The sequence below is a fragment of the Lissotriton vulgaris genome, chromosome 1_1 (genome assembly GCF_964263255.1).
Source record: "Lissotriton vulgaris chromosome 1_1, aLisVul1.2, whole genome shotgun sequence".
Taxonomy (NCBI): Eukaryota; Metazoa; Chordata; class Amphibia; order Caudata; family Salamandridae; genus Lissotriton; species Lissotriton vulgaris.
This window is the reverse complement of record NC_141685.1, coordinates 435,810,555-435,829,928: the sequence shown is the minus strand read 5'-3', so window position 1 is coordinate 435,829,928 and position 19,374 is coordinate 435,810,555. Positions and strand designations below refer to the sequence as shown.

The following is a 19,374-nucleotide window of genomic DNA, read 5'->3' as shown; positions in this document are numbered from 1 at the left end:
TCACAAAGATTTAATGAACATATGCATTTCATAACAGTAATAGGGAATGGGACTGTGAATAATTATATATGAAAATTAACACTATATTGCAAGCAATGCATGTGGTGATTATAAAATGCAGAATTATTGTCGAATATATAAACACAGTGGAATAAAGCTGCCATCTCCCTAGCCACTACTTTTATCTTTCGCTGATTTGTATATTGTCTGCTTATTTTTAGGAAACCGTGTCTGTCTTGGAGAACAGTTGGCAAAAATGGAGCTCTTCCTCTACTTCACCACTCTTCTCCAAAGGTTCAGCTTTAAGTCACCCAAGGATGTCCAATTAATTGTTTCTAAATTCACACTTGGACTCACACTATCTCCACTTCCTTACAAGATTTGTGCTATTCCTCGCTACTAAAGGCATTGAAATTAATCTATTCAATCATTTATTTTTTATTTTTTATGATATTGCACCTTGGATCTCAGTGAAGATTTCCAGAGTTCAACTGGATTGTTGTCTTGATAGCAGAGGTATTCTCATCAATGTTAAGAGGTTAACAAGTTTGTGAAATTAAAATTGTCCTATCAGAATATTATTAACCAGAACAATGCAAATAGAAAACAATATATGTTGACTGATTAGCCCATTATATTTTAGTATAATAAAATCCAAATAATATGTATTTAGACCAAATGATTTATATAATAATAGAACATTTTATAAAGCGCCTGGCTGCACAGAACTGTGTGTCCCCGCGCTAACTGCTAATACAATACAGAAATCCAGAGGAGCTGTGGCAAAAGAAGCTGAGTGGGATTACATGTTGGGGAACAAATACGTTTTCAGTTTTGTCCTAAATCTCAGTTCGGATGCCTCCATCCGCAGGTGAAGCCGGAGCGCATTCCAGTGTTTAGAGGCTAAATACCTAAAGGATCTTCCTCCCATTTTGGCTCTGATGATTCGGGGGAGTTTGAATAGCATCATGCCAGATGATCTTAGATTCCTGGTCGGACGATGTATAGTAAGGAGATTTTTTAAGTACTCAGGACCTTTGTCCTGAGCGATGCAGTGGGCATAACAAAGGGTTTTAAACTTAATCCTCTCCTTGACTGGTAGCCAATGGAGTCTGGACAGGGCAGCTTTGGCAGAAGTTCTTCTTGGGAGTCCGAGCACCAGTCGTGCGGCAGCGTTCTGCACGCATTGTAGTTGCTGTAGGCCCTTCTGACTGAGCCCAATCAGGAGGGCATTCCCATAGTCCAAATGGGGTGTCACCAATGCATGGACTATGGTTTTTCTGGCTTCGGTAGGAAGAAGATCCAACACCTTTCGGAGAACTTTTAATATGCCAAAGCACCTTCCCGTTACCTTGTTGACTTGGGTCTTGCCAGAGAGATCTGAGTACAGCATAACGCCTAGGTTTCTAACCGCCTCTACGGGGGTTGGCAGATTATATGCTTTTGTAACAGCTGAGAAAATTGAAAAAAATAGATTTTAGAAATATTCCACGTAGTAAATTTTTGATACAAATATCTCTCAATTTTGAAACCATTGCTTCACCCTGCTGATCATAAAATCAATCAAATTACCTTTGAAGTGTTTCTGATAATCTCAATCCTCAAACTGGTAAAGAACAGGCATTGTTCTTAAAAAAGGGCTATCACTTTAAAAAATGTCAGTAGGTGACTTATAGTGCTGTATTGGTGTATGTTTGTATAAATATTAGCGAGCTAAAAATATAGGGCTTCATTATGATGGCGGTCGGACTTTGGTCCGACTGGCATCGTTTTGGAAATGGGACTGCCTGACTGCCTGTGGGCGGTTCCGCCATATGACATAGGATGCGATCTGCATGTTTTGTATTGGGCGTGTGCTGTGGGCTGCTGCACATGCTGCAGTACAGAGGATACACTCTGTACATACCCCTGCTCTATGTGGCAGGCACCATGCGGTGCCTACCACATAGTGCAGGGATAAGTAAGGGAAACCATAGGTGCCCCAGAGGGCCCATGTCAGACGGCCAGAGGAGAAGTGGGGCCCTCTACGGGTCCCCAGTGTGCCTTTCTTCCTGATTTTTCATGGTAGGTTAACCGCCATGAATTGGCAGGCAGTAAGGGACATTGTAATCCCTATGGAGGTGTATGAGCAGGCAACGCCACAGTTGTAAGGATACAAGTCCCTCCGACGGACCGATTGACTCCTTGAGCCTGTCAGATCCATGGCGGTCGGTCTTTCTGACCCCCACCCACAGGTGATGGTTCTGGTCCCACCGGCATCATAATGAGGCCCATGATTTGCACACTAGAAAGGGAATAATGTTGTGAACCAGTACAGTTCACTATCAATACAGACATGCTGCCTCTATTGCCCGTCAGTGTGTTTTACACATATATGAAATCTGGGCTTCAAAGTTAATATTGTAAACAATGTAATTTAATTAGGTACGGTATTTTTGTCTATTTTGAAGACATGATAAGATATTTCTTGCAGCAGTTTCTACTATCCTTATTTTTTTTATATCATTACACACATCTTCAGGTATCTATTATAAAACATATTTATATTCATAGATTTTGAGCAATTGTAATGCTTCCATCTCATATTACCTCTTGTCCAGTTTTTAAGTGACACTAAACTGCCTTACCTTATGCTGCATTTTTCTTGATGGACTGGTAGTTCTTGTGTAAAAGTTAGACAATGTTTTCCCACGCTCTCCCACTCAATGCACTATAATGGCCATCATTTAGTGGTTGCCAGGGGTTGCAGCTGCGACCTCTGGCTTGCCCCTTGTGACATATGACACTGCCTTTGTAAACCCTGACCTCAGAGGTGGAAAAGCCAATGCTAAGAGCAGAAAGTAAACATTGTCCTGTTTACTTTCTGCAGCTCCCACTATGACCTGGGACATTAAACGTTTGGTTTTGTAAAACACAGTGCAATGCATGTTCTCTTGAATAAATTAAAAAAAATAATGCACATTTCTCACTTATGTTCTTGGGGTGAATACATGGAAAATGATGTGTTCGAATTAAAACCTTACCTCTGTGGTTAAATGAGAGATATGCCTCACGTGATTGTGGATTTCTGGCAGAAGGGTGTGAAACTTTTCAGGGTGAGGCACAAGCACACCCCAAAATAACCTGTGCTCAACCCTCTGGTGGCTTGGCACAGAGCAGTCAGACATGACTTAGAGGCAATGTGTAAAGTATTAATGCAGCACTTCAAACTGTAATAAAGTGAAATCACACAACAAGAAAAACCCCAAACCAATTTAGAAAGATAGAGAAAAATGTAATTGATACAATAGCTACAACAATTTAATCAGTAGAACCAGAGTTTAGGATTTTAAAAAGATTTTGTGACAATAGCATCAAAAATCCCAAAGAGCCACTGAGGACTATTTGGGCTTGCGAGATCAGGAGAAAAGCACAAGTTCAGGTGGACCACAATGGGGCAAGAGTTGGATAGAGGGACCAGGTTAGTCCCGCCGAAAAGTTACCTTCTCAGTCCAGCGCAAATAGTCCAGTTCGTGGTGGAGGAGCAGAGGAGTGTCGCTCAGGGTTGCCAATGCAAAACAAAGAGCAGGCTGGGTGGTGCAGATGGTTGTTGCTATAGTGCAAAGATCCTGTTGTCATTGCAAGCAGTCGGGCTGGAGTTTCACTTTGGCGTTCACTGCCAGCGATTGATGCTGCAGCACGAAGAGTCTGCCAGCAGAATTTGCTGGGTTGTGCAAGTAACAAGGATTCAACACTAACAGGCCCGTTTGCAGTCGCAAAGAGCCCTAAAACTTCAGTTCATCCTCTGTGACATCACATTAATGGTCCAGGACCTAAGAGGCATCACTTGGGGATCAGGCGGGTGCTCCGGCTGGACCTGGCTGCTGGTGCATATAAATGGGAGCTTGTTATGTCTCTATGGCACGGCAATAGGTCCAGCAAGTCAGCAGTCCAGCAGAGTGGCAGTCCTTTCAGCAACACAGTATTCCTTCCTGGCACAGTTTCCACTGATGTGTACTGAAGAGTTGGGGTCTGAGGTCCAACATTTATACCTGGTGCTTATAGAAGTTTCCACCCCGCAGGTCTCAGGCATTCCCTTCCTTCCTGTCGTGGCCCCAGCTTGTCTCCATCTAGGATTTAGTGAGTGTGGGGCACTGTGAGATTGTTTGCTGTAGAGGTAATCCTGGGAACCTTTACCCTATTGCTTATGGGAGGTCAGGAGTCATACCACCCACAAACTAGTGCCAAGCATACGTGTAGCACCCCAAGAGACATTCTTCAGAACACAACTGGACCAGTGGAAAAACAGAAGAAGGACTGCACCTGCTTTTTGAAACCTGTGAGGAGACCTAAAGAGCTGGTCCCTTTCAAACTTGTACCCAAGACAAAGAAGTGTACTTCAAGATTAAGTTGGCTAACCTCCTGGGTTAGGTGTGTTAGGAGGATTGTAAGATGCTGTAAAAGGGCTTTTCAACGAAGAGCCCAGCTAGCCAGTTCCAACCTAACAGGCCCTAGACCTTGATGGCGGCCTCTGCTGTAGTGAGTCTTGTCCAACAACAGTTCCTGAGGTCATAGAAATCTTGGCTGTACCTAACATCCCTGGGACTTGGAAATGTTTGGACTTGAAGACCTGCAAAAGACTGGGACAAACGTGCCAAACTGATCCACACAAAGTGCTGTGCTGCCAGACTGAAAAAGCAGGGTTCTCCCGCTTGGAGCCCCTCCACAGTAGTAAATTCAATTAAGCTGGGCCTCGCTGAGAAGGTACTGGGCTTGGTGGAGCCCACTTTGAATATAATCTACAGCCTTGCCCCGCTGGACAATTTCACTCTCCGAAAACTAAACTAAGGGCCTAAAGTATCATTATTTCAAATCGCGATTACCTAATTGCGATTCTCTGCTAATCGCAATTAGGAAATTGCTATTTGAATGTATGAACCTCCATGATGGGTTTCATTTAGCATTTCCTAATGGGTGGCAATTGACCTACCACATAAATATTAATGAGGGAGGTCAATTTTACGACCCATTAGTAATCTCTAAAATCACAGGGATGGTAGTCTGTGGGGTTTTAAATAAAGCAATCATGTGTTTTTAAAATGCAGCCCGTTTTCTTTAAAGAACAACGGGCTGCACTTAAAAAAGAAAAACTAAAAGTTTTCTTTTAATTTTTCAAGATCCATGTGACCACTGCCTGCTCTTAAAAAACATTTTTATGAACATTCACAAAGGGGAACTTCCTTTTTGCAAATGAGTTACCACCTTATTGAAGCAGGTGGTAAAATGCAAATGTTTGCAACAGAATTTCTGTCTCAAAACATTCTTACATGGCGCTGCGATTCGGAATTAGGAAGGGACGACCTAAACACACCCCTTCCTAATACCGAATCAGTATGTATTTGCAATTCCAAATTGCGATTCAGTAACATGTTACCGAATCACAAGTTGGAAATCTTACATACCAAAATGCATTTTACCTCTCGCCAGAGGCCTGATTCAGCTGTTTGGGAACAGTAAAATGTGTGATATATATGTGGCCTTAAGTACAAATGGAGAAATCTTTCTGGACAACGGTGCAAAAGTAGCCATCTGGTGTGAGTAATTTCCTATGTGTGAAGTTCAAATTCTCTTGTTCTGAGCTTTTCCTGATGTAATGATGTGATACATGTTACTTAGTCCTACCTTCATTCCTCTTAAACAGTGGCTGCTGGTGACATTGGAAAGTGGTGGGGCGTAGAAGTTCGCTATGAGTGCCCGTTGGTGAGTGAGTGTAAAAAAGATTGGGCAAATGGTGCATTTTTAAGCAAATTTGAGAAAACAAGAGGGTTAATAAAGCAATTGCAAAAGTGTAGCTATTACATAAAAAAAGATTTCTTATGATAATAACGTAGGGAACTGCTTATTCAGTACAACCACAGAATTTCAAAACAGACATTGAGTAACAATGCTGAGTACCTACCAATTTCTTTTTATTCATTGATATAACTTGACAAATTAAATCTACTGAGGAAATATAAGTTACTGTGATTTGTTGGAATGGACATATGAGACAGCAAGGAATAAACATTAAAAGGCAGTAGGGCACTGTAGTATTGGTGGTATGTACAATTCAGTGTTGTTTCACATGTAGAGCCTTTAGTTTAGAATAATTTGTTACATTCCATGTTTCAAATATAAATGTTAGGCCATAGAATGGTATACTCATTCTTGTCCTGTACCTGGAGCTGTTACATTATTTCTGATGGGGTGGTAAATAAGGGGTTACTTCAGGATAACTACTGTCTTCATCCTTTAATGAAGTTACTACAGTATTTTGGCTACGATTTGGGATTATCAACTCCTGAACCCACGTATCTGAAGGAGTCCCTTTTATCAGTTTACTTTCAAGGAACTTTATGGAATGTTGCCCTCTGGAAATGTGTTCTACCTCTATGAGGAGGGGGCGTTTTCAAGATTTTTTTTTAAGTAACCAGAAATGTTTTCGATATATTCCTATGTGACCTGAGGAATGCACCGCCTGGGAAAGGTCTGCTGTGAGTCATTAGAAGCGACCTCATCAGGCAGTTAAGTTTTTCTTGAGATCCCCCTCCTTTTGCTACCCTTCAAATTCCAGAGCACGCATCTTACATTTCAAATCCCCATTCTCTACATGCCTCTCACGTTGCTGGACTTGCCATGGGAAGGTTCACGCTATCCTGGCATTCTGCTTGTTCTGGTGTTCTTCATTTTGTCAGCACTTTGCATTCTGGGATGAGATCTACGAAACAATGTGAAGCTTCTACGAGGTCACACTTCGTAACCCATACAGGCCTCCATTTGGTTTGTTTTATGTACGGAGTTTCTTTGCTGTCCAAGCATCATTTTTTTCTCTTCTTCCTGTCATAGTTACAAACAGTGCAGTTTTTACTGAATTTTCTGAACACAGCAAGTACTTTTAATTATTAATTTATTTAGTGATATTTCTCAATTTAAAAATAAATACAGTAACTTCAATTACCATTTTACCTTTCTTTCACCACGGAAGGTAGTTCTTCTACAGCCAGCAATTCAAGCAACATCAATGTGGGAATAATTTGAATACCCCTAAAGAATTTCTCACCTATCCTGGTGAACCTGTAGTTAAATAGGCAGAATGGAAGGAATATTTTTTGAATTACATTGCCATACTTGTGGATAATGACAACATTGTTTCTCCTGAGAGAAAAAAAGATAATATTAATACATTGCTTAGGTCCTGAATGTCTCAGAGTGTAAAATCAAATGCAAAAGTGAGAAAGATATGGTGATGTTGATGTTTTCGAGTGTGTTATTTTAGATTTGGATAATCATATTTCTCCAGGGGTGTGCGTCGCGATTACGAGACGCACATTTTTTTTTAAGGAAACAGTTACAGAGTGAGTCCATTGAGGAGTATGTTGCAGTTTTTAAAAATCATGCTTCCACATGCAAATTTCGGGTCTTGCATGATCAGATAAGTGACAAAATTGTTGTTTGCACCAAAAATAAAAGCATCCAAGACAGACTATGCATAGAGGGTGATTCAAGCTTAAAAGACATCATTGCGTTAATGAAGAAAGCTGAGTTGTCAGAAAGAAGTGCTAAAGCAATTTTTTCAAAGGGTTACATTCTCTCTGTTAACAACATTTCTATTGGAAAAATGGGCAAAAACAGCAACACCAGGAATACTTTGGATTGTGTCTTCATTAACAAATATTCTAGCAAAGATAACGAACGATCAGGGGAAGTCTACTGTATTTGCGTGCTATCAATGTGGTAGTATTGCACATAATGCCAGATCAGAAAAATGTCCAGCTAAGTCAGTGAAACGCTTAGAGTGTGGTATTATCGGACATTTTGAAACAATGTGTAAGAAACAAAGGAAGAAAACCAAGCAAATTAACTTGCCTCACGGAAAATGATTCGGATTCTCCTAGAGATGACTCAGAAGATTCCAAAGGGTTACATTCTAGCAAGGGAATTTTAAAAAAAGCATTGTACTCAATATCAAAGGGTATGCTAAAAGTAAATCATTGTGTATTATTAACTTTGGTGGTATTCCTTTGCAGGTTGCTGCTGAATCAGGATCACCATTTAAGATTATAGCCCGCTCAGTATGGGAAAAAACTTTTTTAATGTAATTGGTCCACACCTTGAGCTGACTGATGTGAATCCTGAAAGTTTTACTGATGAAAAATAGACTTGTTGGGGTCTCTACTTGTTTTTTAATTCAAGGGGATGGAAGCTGTGTGCAAGCTCTATGTAACAGCTGATGGTCCTTCAGTTTTAGGTTGGAAGAACCGAAAGGGCTTTGCACGTTATTCTTGACCCCAGTAGTTTGAACAGGTTTTAGTTGCAGGGGAGAGAGAGAACAGCAAAGAGTGGGTTTTGATCGTGTTTCAAAGTGTTTTCAGAGGTAAAGATGTTAAACTCAAGGTGTTCACTCACCTCATTAGGGTTAAGCCGTCTGCTATTCTGAAAATACATAAAGTACGCAATGTTCCTATAATTGTGAGAGATGAGGTTAAATTGGAGCTTAAAAGATACAGGATGATGGCATTACTGAACCTATAGAAGCTTCACAGTGGATTTCTCCATTGGTGATTGCTAGACGATCCAATGGCAAAATGTGCCATGGTGAGGATCTCAGAAGTTTAAATGAAAACATAGTAGTGCATCAGTTTCCCCTACCAAGAATGTATTAAATGCTTTCGCTAACCAGGATGCTAAGTAGTTTCCCACCATCGATCTTTCCTTGGTATATCACCAGATCGTTTTACATTCATTGTGTAGAAATGTAACTTCTTTCTGGTTGTTTCCTGTTTTGCCACATTTTTTTGGGTTTGGCCTTTGCAGCCGCAGTAATTCAAAAAATAATGTCACAACTTTTTGGTGATATGCCTTGAATTGTGTTTTTTCAAAATTACATCCTCATCATGGGTTGTGACAGACATGAACGTGATGAGAGATTAAGGATGGTTTTAAATGTGCTGATTCAAAAATGATTACCTGCAGAAGTTTTCGAGTACAACTTTGCTGGACGGAAAGTTGTTTACTTAGGACATGAAGTTAGTAGCAAAGGAATAAAACCTAAAGATAAATTAATGCAATTGTTAACGCACCATCTCCCAAATCCAATGATGATCTAAGGTCATCTAAGGTCATTTTTGGGTTTGGCAGAGTTTTATTCCAAATTTGTGGAAAAAGTCTCAGACAAAACTCATGACGAGAGCTTTGCTTAAAAACAAGGCACATTTTGTATGGTCCTGTGAATGTCAACAAGCATTAAAAAAATTAAGGAGGCAATCAATAAAGCACCTAATTTTCAGGGTGTTGATCCTATTGCAAGCACCATTGTAACCACAGATGCTAGCAGAAAAGGTGTGTCCAGACTCAAATTGACGAAAACAAGAAAGAAGTTGTCATTGCTTTCGCTTCCAGATCACTCCCCCCACAGAGGAAAAGTACTCTGTAATTGAAAGTGATATTTTGGCATGTGTGTGGGTGTTTGAGCATTTTAAAAACATGTTATGAGGTAGGCAATTTATTTTAAGGTGTGTCCATAAACCTCTTGCAAAATTATTAACCATTGAAGGTTTGTTTAGGGCAACTGCCAGGATTGCTAGACTTTTTATGCAATTGCAATATTTCAGGTATGTTGTTCAATATGTTCCAGGAGTAAAAAGCTTTGCCAATTTTATAAACCGAATGTTGATACAAATTCATGGAATGAGTATTCTGTAGCTAGTGTTTCTCAAGTGACTATGTTACCAGGTAACATAGATCAGGATGAATGGTTGAATGCTGAAAACAAAGATGCTATTTTAGTAGAGGTGAAATCTAAGGTGAATAATGGATGCTGTAATATAGAGAAAATACATATGACTGATGAGTTAAGAGGATGTTGGGAAGTCAGAGATGAAATGTGTATGAACATTTTCTATTGAGGGATAAAAGAATTGTTCTTCCTAGGACATTAAGAGAGAGAATTATACACCTCTGCCATGAAGGACATTCAAGTATTTCCCACACCAAACAAAGACTCAAATATGGGAAACAACACTTACAACGCAACTTTTACAACGCACTACCTTTACAACGAAACTTTTACAACGCAACATCCATTACAACGAATGCCATTACAACGCATGTCACTACAACGCATACCACTACAACGCATACCTTTACAACGCATACCATTACAACGCATACCTACACTATCCAACTCTTACCCTACTATTGCACACCCCGGAGTTAGAATAGTAATTTTTAGCCCTACACTATCCAATACTTACCCTACTGTTGCACCCCCTGGAGTTAGAATAGTAATTTTAACCCCTACACTATCCAACACTTACCCTACTGTTGCACCCCCTGGAGTTAGAATAGTAATTTTTACCCCAACACTATCCAATACTTACCATACATGCAATGTAATGGTAAACGTTGTAATGGTATGCGTTGTAAATGTAGTATGCGTTGTAGTGGAATGCATTGTAAAGTTAGTTTCAAAGATTTCGTTGTAATGGCATGTGTTGTAATGGAATGCGTTGTAATGGATGTTGCGGTGTAAAAAATGTGTTGTAAAGGTAGGCGTTGTAAAAGTATGCATTGTAATGACATACATCCCTCAAATATCAGTATTGATGGCCTGGGGTTGACATTTCTGCTGAAAGGTTTGTGAGAATGTGCGCAAGTTGCGAAGTTGCTGACAAATCCTATAAAACCTTTAATTCTCTGTTAGGTGCGTTACGTTGCCCAGATTTGCCATGGGAGTATGTAGCTTTAAATTTCATGGGACCTATTATTTGGCATGACGGTGCTATCAAGTACATTATTGCATTATGTGATATGTTTTGTAGATGGTTTTAATTGAGTGTTGTAAAAAAAGTTGATACCAAAGTAGTTAACAAATGTTTAGACAGCATGTTTTTAAGAGAAGGATTTCCTGCATCCATTCTTACTGACAATGGTGTGCAATTTAAATCTATTGAACAGAGTCAGTATCTTAAATCTTAAGGAATCAAACAGAAATGTACTGCTCTTCCTCACCCAAGTGGAAATGGTGTTATGAAAAGAATCAATAGAATCATTACGGGAATTTTGCAACTTTCCAACAAGGCCAATATTTGTATATATATATATACTTACATATGATAGTTACATGTGGAGAGGAGTCCATTCTCTATAATGAGTCAGAGTGCCCTTTTCAAAGGTCAATCCAAGATGGACGAAAAGAAGTAAAATGGTACAGTGAGATTTGGCAAGTGTGTAAAACAACATTAAAAAGTCACAAATGAAGAATAAATGCTACTTTGATTTTAAACATGGTTCCAAATTAGTCAATCTTCATGTTGGTCAATAGGTACGAGTGAAAAGTTCAAGGAAAATTGCTAAAGGTGAGAGTATGTTCAGTGAACCCAGAAAAATTGCTCAATTAAACAATAAAACAGTTGAGTTAGATAATGGTGAAGTTTGGTACGAGTCATCGTGCATTAACTGGTAAAAGTGAGATGGAAATTTGGGTGTTGATATTACACCTCATGAGGATTACTGGTGGGTAAATATAAGCGATCAAAATTCAGAAACCTCATATGAAAGTGATTCAGCTGTACAGGAAGGTATTGATTTCAATTAAAGCAATGAGCGGGGGGTGATAGAGCGAGCCCTGTATTCTAGACCTGGGAGATTTCCATTGACTGGCCCAACCGCACATGTGATTCAGGTGTGGCACGCAGCTACTAAAGCTCTGGGGTGGGCAGGCAAATTAACACTGGCCACTCCCATGCTAAAATCTGGGCAGTCTGTGGAAGTCGAAGGGGTTCGATAGATGGGATCTTACCGGCATCGCCCCCATAAAGGATGTGTAGGGGAAAGACACAGTGCACACCTTCGAGTACCTTAAACAACAATATAGTTTGCACAATAACGAATACTATCGCTATCGACAAGTGAGGCATGCCCTTGTCACTCACATTCCTAAAGGCACAGTGATTAGAGCTCAATGGTGTGCAGATGGTTTAGAACTAGATGATGAGGATTGGACGGAGGCGGCCTCCTCTCCTAAAGTAGTTGCCATCCAGATGCGGCTCCGCCTGGGGCAACTGAATATACTCCATAGGTCCTATATAACTGGACCCCTTTGGTGCGAATGGGACGGGCTGATAGTGGAGACTGCAGGAGAAAGTGTGGAGAAATCGGCACTCTAATGCATACTCTCTGCCATTGTGTTGAGATACAGTTGTACTGGACAAAGATCCATGATGAGCTGAGGGGAGCTATGGGTGTGGATATACGACCGGAGGCCCGGAGGTGTTTTTTGAACGTATGGGAGCCTACAGATTTAAATGCATACCAGAAACAGTGGGTGACGTTGGCATATATGATGGCTAAACGAAATATAGGTCAGCTCTGGGGAGCTAGTCAGTCGCACGAGTCACCAAATGGGCGAAAGACCTTGACTGGTGCATGATTAGAGAAAAAGCGGTCTATGCAGCCAGGGGATGTCCTAAGAAGTGGGGTCAAATTTGGACAGCTTGGAATAGTTGTAGGGGGGAGATCTGTGAGAGTACTAGTCCCACAGGCACAAGACTCTCTATGATCCCTGCACTAAAGGTTGCCATATTTAATTTTGTACTTTGCCTCATACCTCATGTGTTGGAAATGTAATGTGCTCACCTGAGATTTAATTTCTACCTTTTTGTAATGTCTTCCTTTGTTTTCAATAAAAAGAGTTATTAAAAAAAAGCAATGAGCGGGTAGTCAATGAAGATCTTGTGGAATCAAACAAATTTGGCATGGTTGACTGTGCTGAACAAATTCAAGATGAGCAGATTCAGGATTCTTCTCATTGTACTTAAGAATTTAATGTTCGTTCACAAGTAGGACCTTTAGTTTAGAATAATCTGTTACATTCCATGTTCCATATATAAATGTTAGATCGTAGAATGCTATACTCATTCTTGTCCTTTACCTGAAGCTGTTACGTTATTGCTGGGGGTTACTTCTGTATTACTACTGTCTTCATCCTTTAACAAAGTTAGTACTGTCACCTTACAAGGCACTGTTCTTCTCTTTTAGGGGGATGAATAAATATGGTCACATCATCCCCATTCTGACTGAACTCCATTAGCTCTCCTTGCTGCTCTGCCACATCATCAAAACCAGCTGCATCATATGCAAGCATTGGAAATGATGCAGCTGTTGTTTATAAATTAGTGGTGGCCGGGCAAAACCATCATGACCTGCAGCACCTCTCTTATCTTGGAGACAAGCTTGGTAGCACCACATATTGTAAGTACAAGTGTAAGAGGCAATCTGAACAAAGTTATCAAAAATTAAATGGGTGTTTTGGATCAGATGGAGAATTGCAAAGAAGAAGGTATGAACCAATCAACTCACACAAGTTAATGAGAGAGGTGCTGCTAAAACACAATCAGAAAATGAAAGAATCTGCAATATTTCAATGTTAGATTGAAGTCAAGCATACAGCAGTGATTTCGGTGGCTCCAATACCTGTACAGCAGATGATGAGCAACTGAGCAGGTCACAAACTACCAGCATTCAAGAAATGTTAGGTTTAACACATATTGTTCACTTTTTGCAGGCAAAATCAGCATGTCCGTTCTTAATAGCTGTAAACGTCTCAATGTCTTAAATATTAAAGTCTGGGATTCTCTGAGCAAGGTCTCTGTATAGAGAGCATTGCTAAAGCATTCAGTATTTCCTCATTCATGGTGTTCATCAACAATGTCTTGATTCTGTTTCAAGTTGAAATACATTGTGCTGACTCTGCTGTTGTCATAGGAGTAGTTATGACTATTTTAGGTAAAGCCACTGTCTTTAAGTGATTTTTCCATGTTTTTGAATTAAATAGAGCAAACAAATGGCACCAGTGGCCTGCCAATATACATGCATTCCATACAGTGCACTTAACTCAGTTCTCAGATCCTCTCTGTTGATCATAGGATAAGCTCCCACAGACTCAATCAGTGCTTGCTCCGAGAAGGGAATATCATCAGTTGCAAACGGATGACTTTGCAGTAATGTGGCACTCACCAAATGCTTTGTGAAGAAAAAACTTTCCTTTATGTGCACAACTATAGTGTCACATATTTCTTTTGAAATTCTGACAGGGCTGTTTGTTCTGTGGTTTGAAAAATTATATTCTTCTTTTCTGAGTCTGCAGTCTAAATTGTCAATCACCTCAAACAGAATGGCAGCTCTTTGCACAAATACAGTATCTATTTTGCATTTTTGTTGCTGGTTGTATAATATGCCATCATGAGACATTATTATATGAAACAAAAACAAAAAGAACTGAAACTCTGTCTGATAGTGTTCTAGCAAAGCCATGGGCCTCATTTCCACTTTTGAATTTAAAGTCACTTCTATGGTGTCGAAACATTTCTCAAGATCAAGCCTATATTGGTATATTAAGTTGATTTTGCGGATGTGAAAGCTCCAAGTTGGGGATCCATTTGAAAGCCTTCTAGTCACAATGGCATGAAGTATTTCCATTCTTTTGGGTGAACATAAGAAGAATGCTGCCATGCCTGCTATACCCAAAAATAAAATGTGTGCCTCTGCTTGTTGCATAGTAGGATTCTGCTAGTGAGCATAACAGTGCACATAATGGGCATAAGGATACACATCTATATTTATTTTTTTACTCCACCAAAGATATAAACCACCATCATAGCTTTGTGCAATAGGTTTTTGGTTTCAAGGGTGCTCAGTTTATGGAGTATAGATGAAGCAATGGTTTCTGCGCTAGGTACTGAAAGATTAATACTGACTGTGTTCAGTTATGTCATCAGCCTGAATACCCACAAAGTCTGTGTCTTTCAATTTATGGACAATATAATGTCTAATAATCTCTAGCATAAACTCAGAGTTTATTTCGTATAATTTTAGAGGTGCCCATAAAGACTGAAGCACTTGATAAATGTGCTTCCATGTCAGTCGATGCTTGCTATTGATTCACAAGGCCTCTGAATATACCAGTATTTGAGGAACGTTAAGATTCATCATTCCCTGGAAATGTCAGGTCAAAACCACCACAAAAATTAATACAATCAATTATTTTTGACGGTATGTGTCTATTTCATCAACTGCTTTATTGTGTTTCTTTATTGCTTTTCGGTACGTGTCCCTTATGTGGGCTTCAATGGGTGTGACTCCCTACATTCCCAGTCTTGTTAGGTTTTCTATGTGGATTCTTGAGTGTGCATACTTCTTGATTTCGTTCGACAAATGCTTTACGTCTGTTACTTTTTTTTTATCCAAGAAAAGTCACCACCAAAGAGCAAGCAAGTGAAGCAGAACAGATAATTTGATGAAGAACTCCCTGTAACTCAATCAACTTTTGTGTACCAGGATTTTGAGGTTGTACTTTTGAAAGTCTTCCCTCTGTCATGGGCACTTTTTTTTAGTTTTAAGTCTGGCTGGTCAGTTCCTAATTTATTTTGTAATTTTTTTATCTTCATGACTCCAAGGAATGGTTTTGCAAGTAGCTGCTCTACTGTATTTATGGTGTCTTACCAATATTAAAGTTACCTGTTCATGATTAAAGTACAATGTTTAAGGTTTTGTGCAAAAACTGAACTCATAAATTCATAAACTCCTAAATCAAAAGCATATATTGTGGATCATAGCTCCAACAGTTGCTATTTAAACAATATGCTGATAAAAAAATATAGCCTTATCACCTGTTGCAGTGGTGGGCCACACTGGCTTCATGGAGACCCTGAACCAGAGATGTATCGCAAGACAAAGGTAAGGGCCTATAACAAGGCCAGGTAGAGTGCCTTTAACAAACGGTATAGCCCAATCCTGGCAATAATTACATTACATTCACTGAGGGTGGAGTCTAAATTAAAAAGACAAACATTGGATTGTTGGAGCAGAGGGCTTATACCATCCGTGATTATCCCTGAGCCAATTCATTGTCTTCAATGGAACTCCCAACATTCCAACTTTTTAATATTGATTACACAGTTCCATTCCTTAAATAAATACCCATATGACCCAACCCCACCCCACCCTCCATTTAGACCACTACACATACATAGCCCTTAATTACTATGCAAAAATAATACAGCATCAGTTTCTTTTCCTTAAACACTAGGGTTGTGTTGTGTTGGTGCAAGCGCAGGAAAGGAGTTTGGTTTCTGTACCCTTTTGTTCTTTACCCAACAATTATGTACAGTCCTTCAGGCTTTACCAGATTCAAAAAAGAAAATGTTACATAATTAGTAGTGGCAATCAAACACATAAATTATACGTCAAAGCCAAGTACATGCATACTACCCTTTGGAAGAGTAAAAATCTAGTCCTCGAAGCTGAGGGGCTTCAGGTCTCTGCAGTCATTCTCGCAGCAGAAAAGGGGTATATCAGATGTAATGTGGGGACTGGCATAAACAACTAAGCTACATTTCTGTCATTCCTATAATGTGTGCCACCCAACCGGTATTTTAATTTCTGTCTGAGATTTCAGTTATTGCATCCAGATTTATAACCTAGTACCTGACATATTTTAAACCAGTCAGGACTTTTGTCTTTGTTAAAGGTGGTTGATAGCTGTTTAAGATAAATTAGTAGAAATTATTTTAAGCCTCTGGAAGGGGTAGTTGACTTCATAATGTCTCAATCATGCCGTTATGCTTATTCTATGTTAGACACATGCACCCTTTTCTATCCACATCTCGTCCAGATGCATAACTTATCTTCAGCACTCACAGCCATCAAATTAGCAACTCATTTGTAAGCACTGTATTTTCATTTACTTTGCCTTCTTAATATTTTGGCAACTATTTACCTCCTTCACACACAGTTGCACAGAATAACAGTTGCACAGAATCGCAATTGCAACTGGAATAAGCAACTGTTGCTCCATTTGTTTAGCAGAGAGGCCAAGGATTGGATGACCAGGCATTCTGAACACCTTTTTGACTCACTGACAAACACTGTGAGAGATCAGCACTGCCTTCAGCCTTTGCTCCAGAGCTCTCAATGGTGGCACTTCAAGTGATCAGTGCATCTTGTAAATATATAATGTGCTATTTTTTTTCCCCCAAAGGCTTTTTTTCAGTCAGAAGGCAATACGAAATTAATTGAGTGATTCTTTCTGTTATGCCCTACTGTAACATTTGGCAGTGAAGTTTTACTATGCCACACTTCTCATGTGCTAACTTCAAAGACTCACCTCACAATAAATCAGGCCTAATTTCTCCTTTGACTCTGTTTAATATATTTATTCTCACTGTGAAAGAGTGTCTGAATAAGTACAAAGAGCTGGCACTGGTGGGCAGTGCGTGGAGGCTGTGGAGGGAGGCACTCACAGTAAGACTTATAAACTGGGGAAACTGGCTTGAGGTGTCAAGATGGTGGACCCCCCTCCGTCATCCGCCTCGCATCCGCAGCTATCAGCTAGCATCTGCCTTCCACACCTACCTGCCATGACTCCCCGTGCAGCCTGCCCCTGTTGTCCTCAGAGAGCCGTTCCAGGCCTCTGCTGCCTCTGCGGAGCCCCTCTCTGACTGCGACTCGGGCCGATCAAAATGGCAGCCCCGATGATGTCCCGTCCCGGGCCCTGGGGTGTCCGCCCTGACGATCCGGTGCTCTCCTCACCTGCTGCCTGTGATACTTGGACAACTGCCCTTTCCGCCCTGGAGCTGGGGCCATTGTGGTGGCCTGTTCGAGCCGGCGGAGCAGTCCCTGAGAGCAGCGGAGGCGCCCTGAGAAGGTGAGAGGTGCGCCTGCCCCGTGGAGTTGAGGAGGCTGTGTGAGGCTGACAGGGCGGTTCTGGGGGATGTGGGTGGCACGGGCGCAATCCCCAGCTGTGCCGCAGCGGCCTGAGCAGCGGATGGTGATGGCCAGGCCGACCTGACTCGATGGGCTGGCCGGCGCTGAGGGAGACCCACTGGATGAGCTGCGGGCATGGGAGCAGAGCCGGTGTTATGCGGCTGGACTGTGCTTGCACAGGTATGGCTGGCGCCAACTAGACGTGTGGGCCTGCCCGGTCACAGAGACTGTTGTGTGGGGCCCCTTGTGGAGTGTGCTGGGGCTGGGGGTCCGCGCCGGGCCGCCTGCCCTGGGCCTGCTCCGGGCAGCCTAGGCCGCTGATGTGAGCTCCCGCGAGGTGGCCTACAGTGCTTCTATCTCCTGCAGTGCCCTGGTGAGCGGGCTGCCCTCTGGGGTTGGGGGGCCATCGTGCAGGAAGTGGCTGGATGTATGTGATCCCGCATTGGTTTGAGGAAGGCCGCACGAGAGGACCACATTCCTTCTTGGTCGGTTGATGTTATTCATGCCCTTCGCCATTTTGGGAGTGCGGAGCGGGGGTGCGTGGAACTGCAGGTCTCAGTAGGGGGGATTTGAGTGGACTCTCCTTCCCCCCCTTGAACCCACTTGTCTGCCTTCTTGGGGACCATGGGCAGGTCTTGCACCACTCAAGCCCCCGCTCCTACAACCCAAACTACAATGGAGCAGTTAACTACCTCGGATCGGGCCCAGGTGGTGGACCCCCGGTCGTACCTGGCCTCGCCGGGGGAGACCTCTCAACCATCCTACAGGTGATTAGTACGTCGCAGGCCTCTGTAGAAAGTAAGATAGGAGAAGTGCGGGTGGACGTGGCCTTAATTCTCCAAGACCTCCGTAAGGCAACGGCACGCATCACGGAGGCAGTGTCCCGTATCTCCACGGTGGAGGACGACGTGGGTACCCTCAAATCCCAGGTGGCCCGTCTTCAGACGCAGACCTCGGAGCTACACTGTACGGCCAAAAATAGGGCGCGAAGAAACAACCTGCGCCTCCTGAGTTTTCCGGAGGGAGTGGAGAAGGACCGTACTGACACCTTTATAGAGACCTGGATCTGCTCCTGGATGCCCCAAAGAGCACCTTTTCCCCTGGTTCACGGTGGAGCGGACCCATCGCTCTCTTGCTCCCAAACCTACACCTGGAGCCCCTGCTCATCCCATCATCCTTAGAATCTTCAATTTCCGGGACAGAGACTCTATACTGGGGCGGCCAGGGAGCTGGGTCTGTGCACTTCCAGAACTCCAAAATGATGGTCTTTCTGGATTACTCCAGGGAGGTGCAAACACAACACCGATCCTATGATGAAGATAAACAAAAACTCAGGGCGATGGGCCTTCGCAAAGGGCTCCTCTCCCGGCCCGGCTCAAAGTGTTCTTCCAGGGAAAGACATTCTTCTTTGACTCCCCACAGGCAGCGTGGACCTGGCTCATGGAGAAGCGGCCCCTCCTGCCGGGGGCGCCCCTTTCTCCAGCCCGGAGGGCCCCAACGCAGCCAAACCAGGTAGCGCCTAAGTCCCAGTGGCGCCGGACCGGGTCTCGGAGGCGAGGCGCCCGCTGGGGGGGGGGGGGGTTCCCAGTCACC

General features: G+C 42.1%; 1 protein-coding gene across 3 annotated transcripts in view; it reads left to right on the top strand.

Moving 5' to 3' along the window:
• The window catches only part of LOC147747314 (cytochrome P450 2J2-like), a 389,228-nt gene extending 386,189 nt beyond the window's left edge, over positions 1–3,039 (top strand). For all 3 annotated transcript variants that reach the window (XM_086953076.1, XM_086953084.1, XM_086953068.1), the window contains one exon: positions 222–3,039. In XM_086953076.1, coding sequence (XP_086809202.1) covers positions 222–403 — 182 coding nt within the window. In that variant the 3' untranslated portion in view covers positions 404–3,039. The remainder of the gene's footprint in view (positions 1–221) is intronic.
• Positions 3,040–19,374: the final 16,335 nt, after the last annotated feature.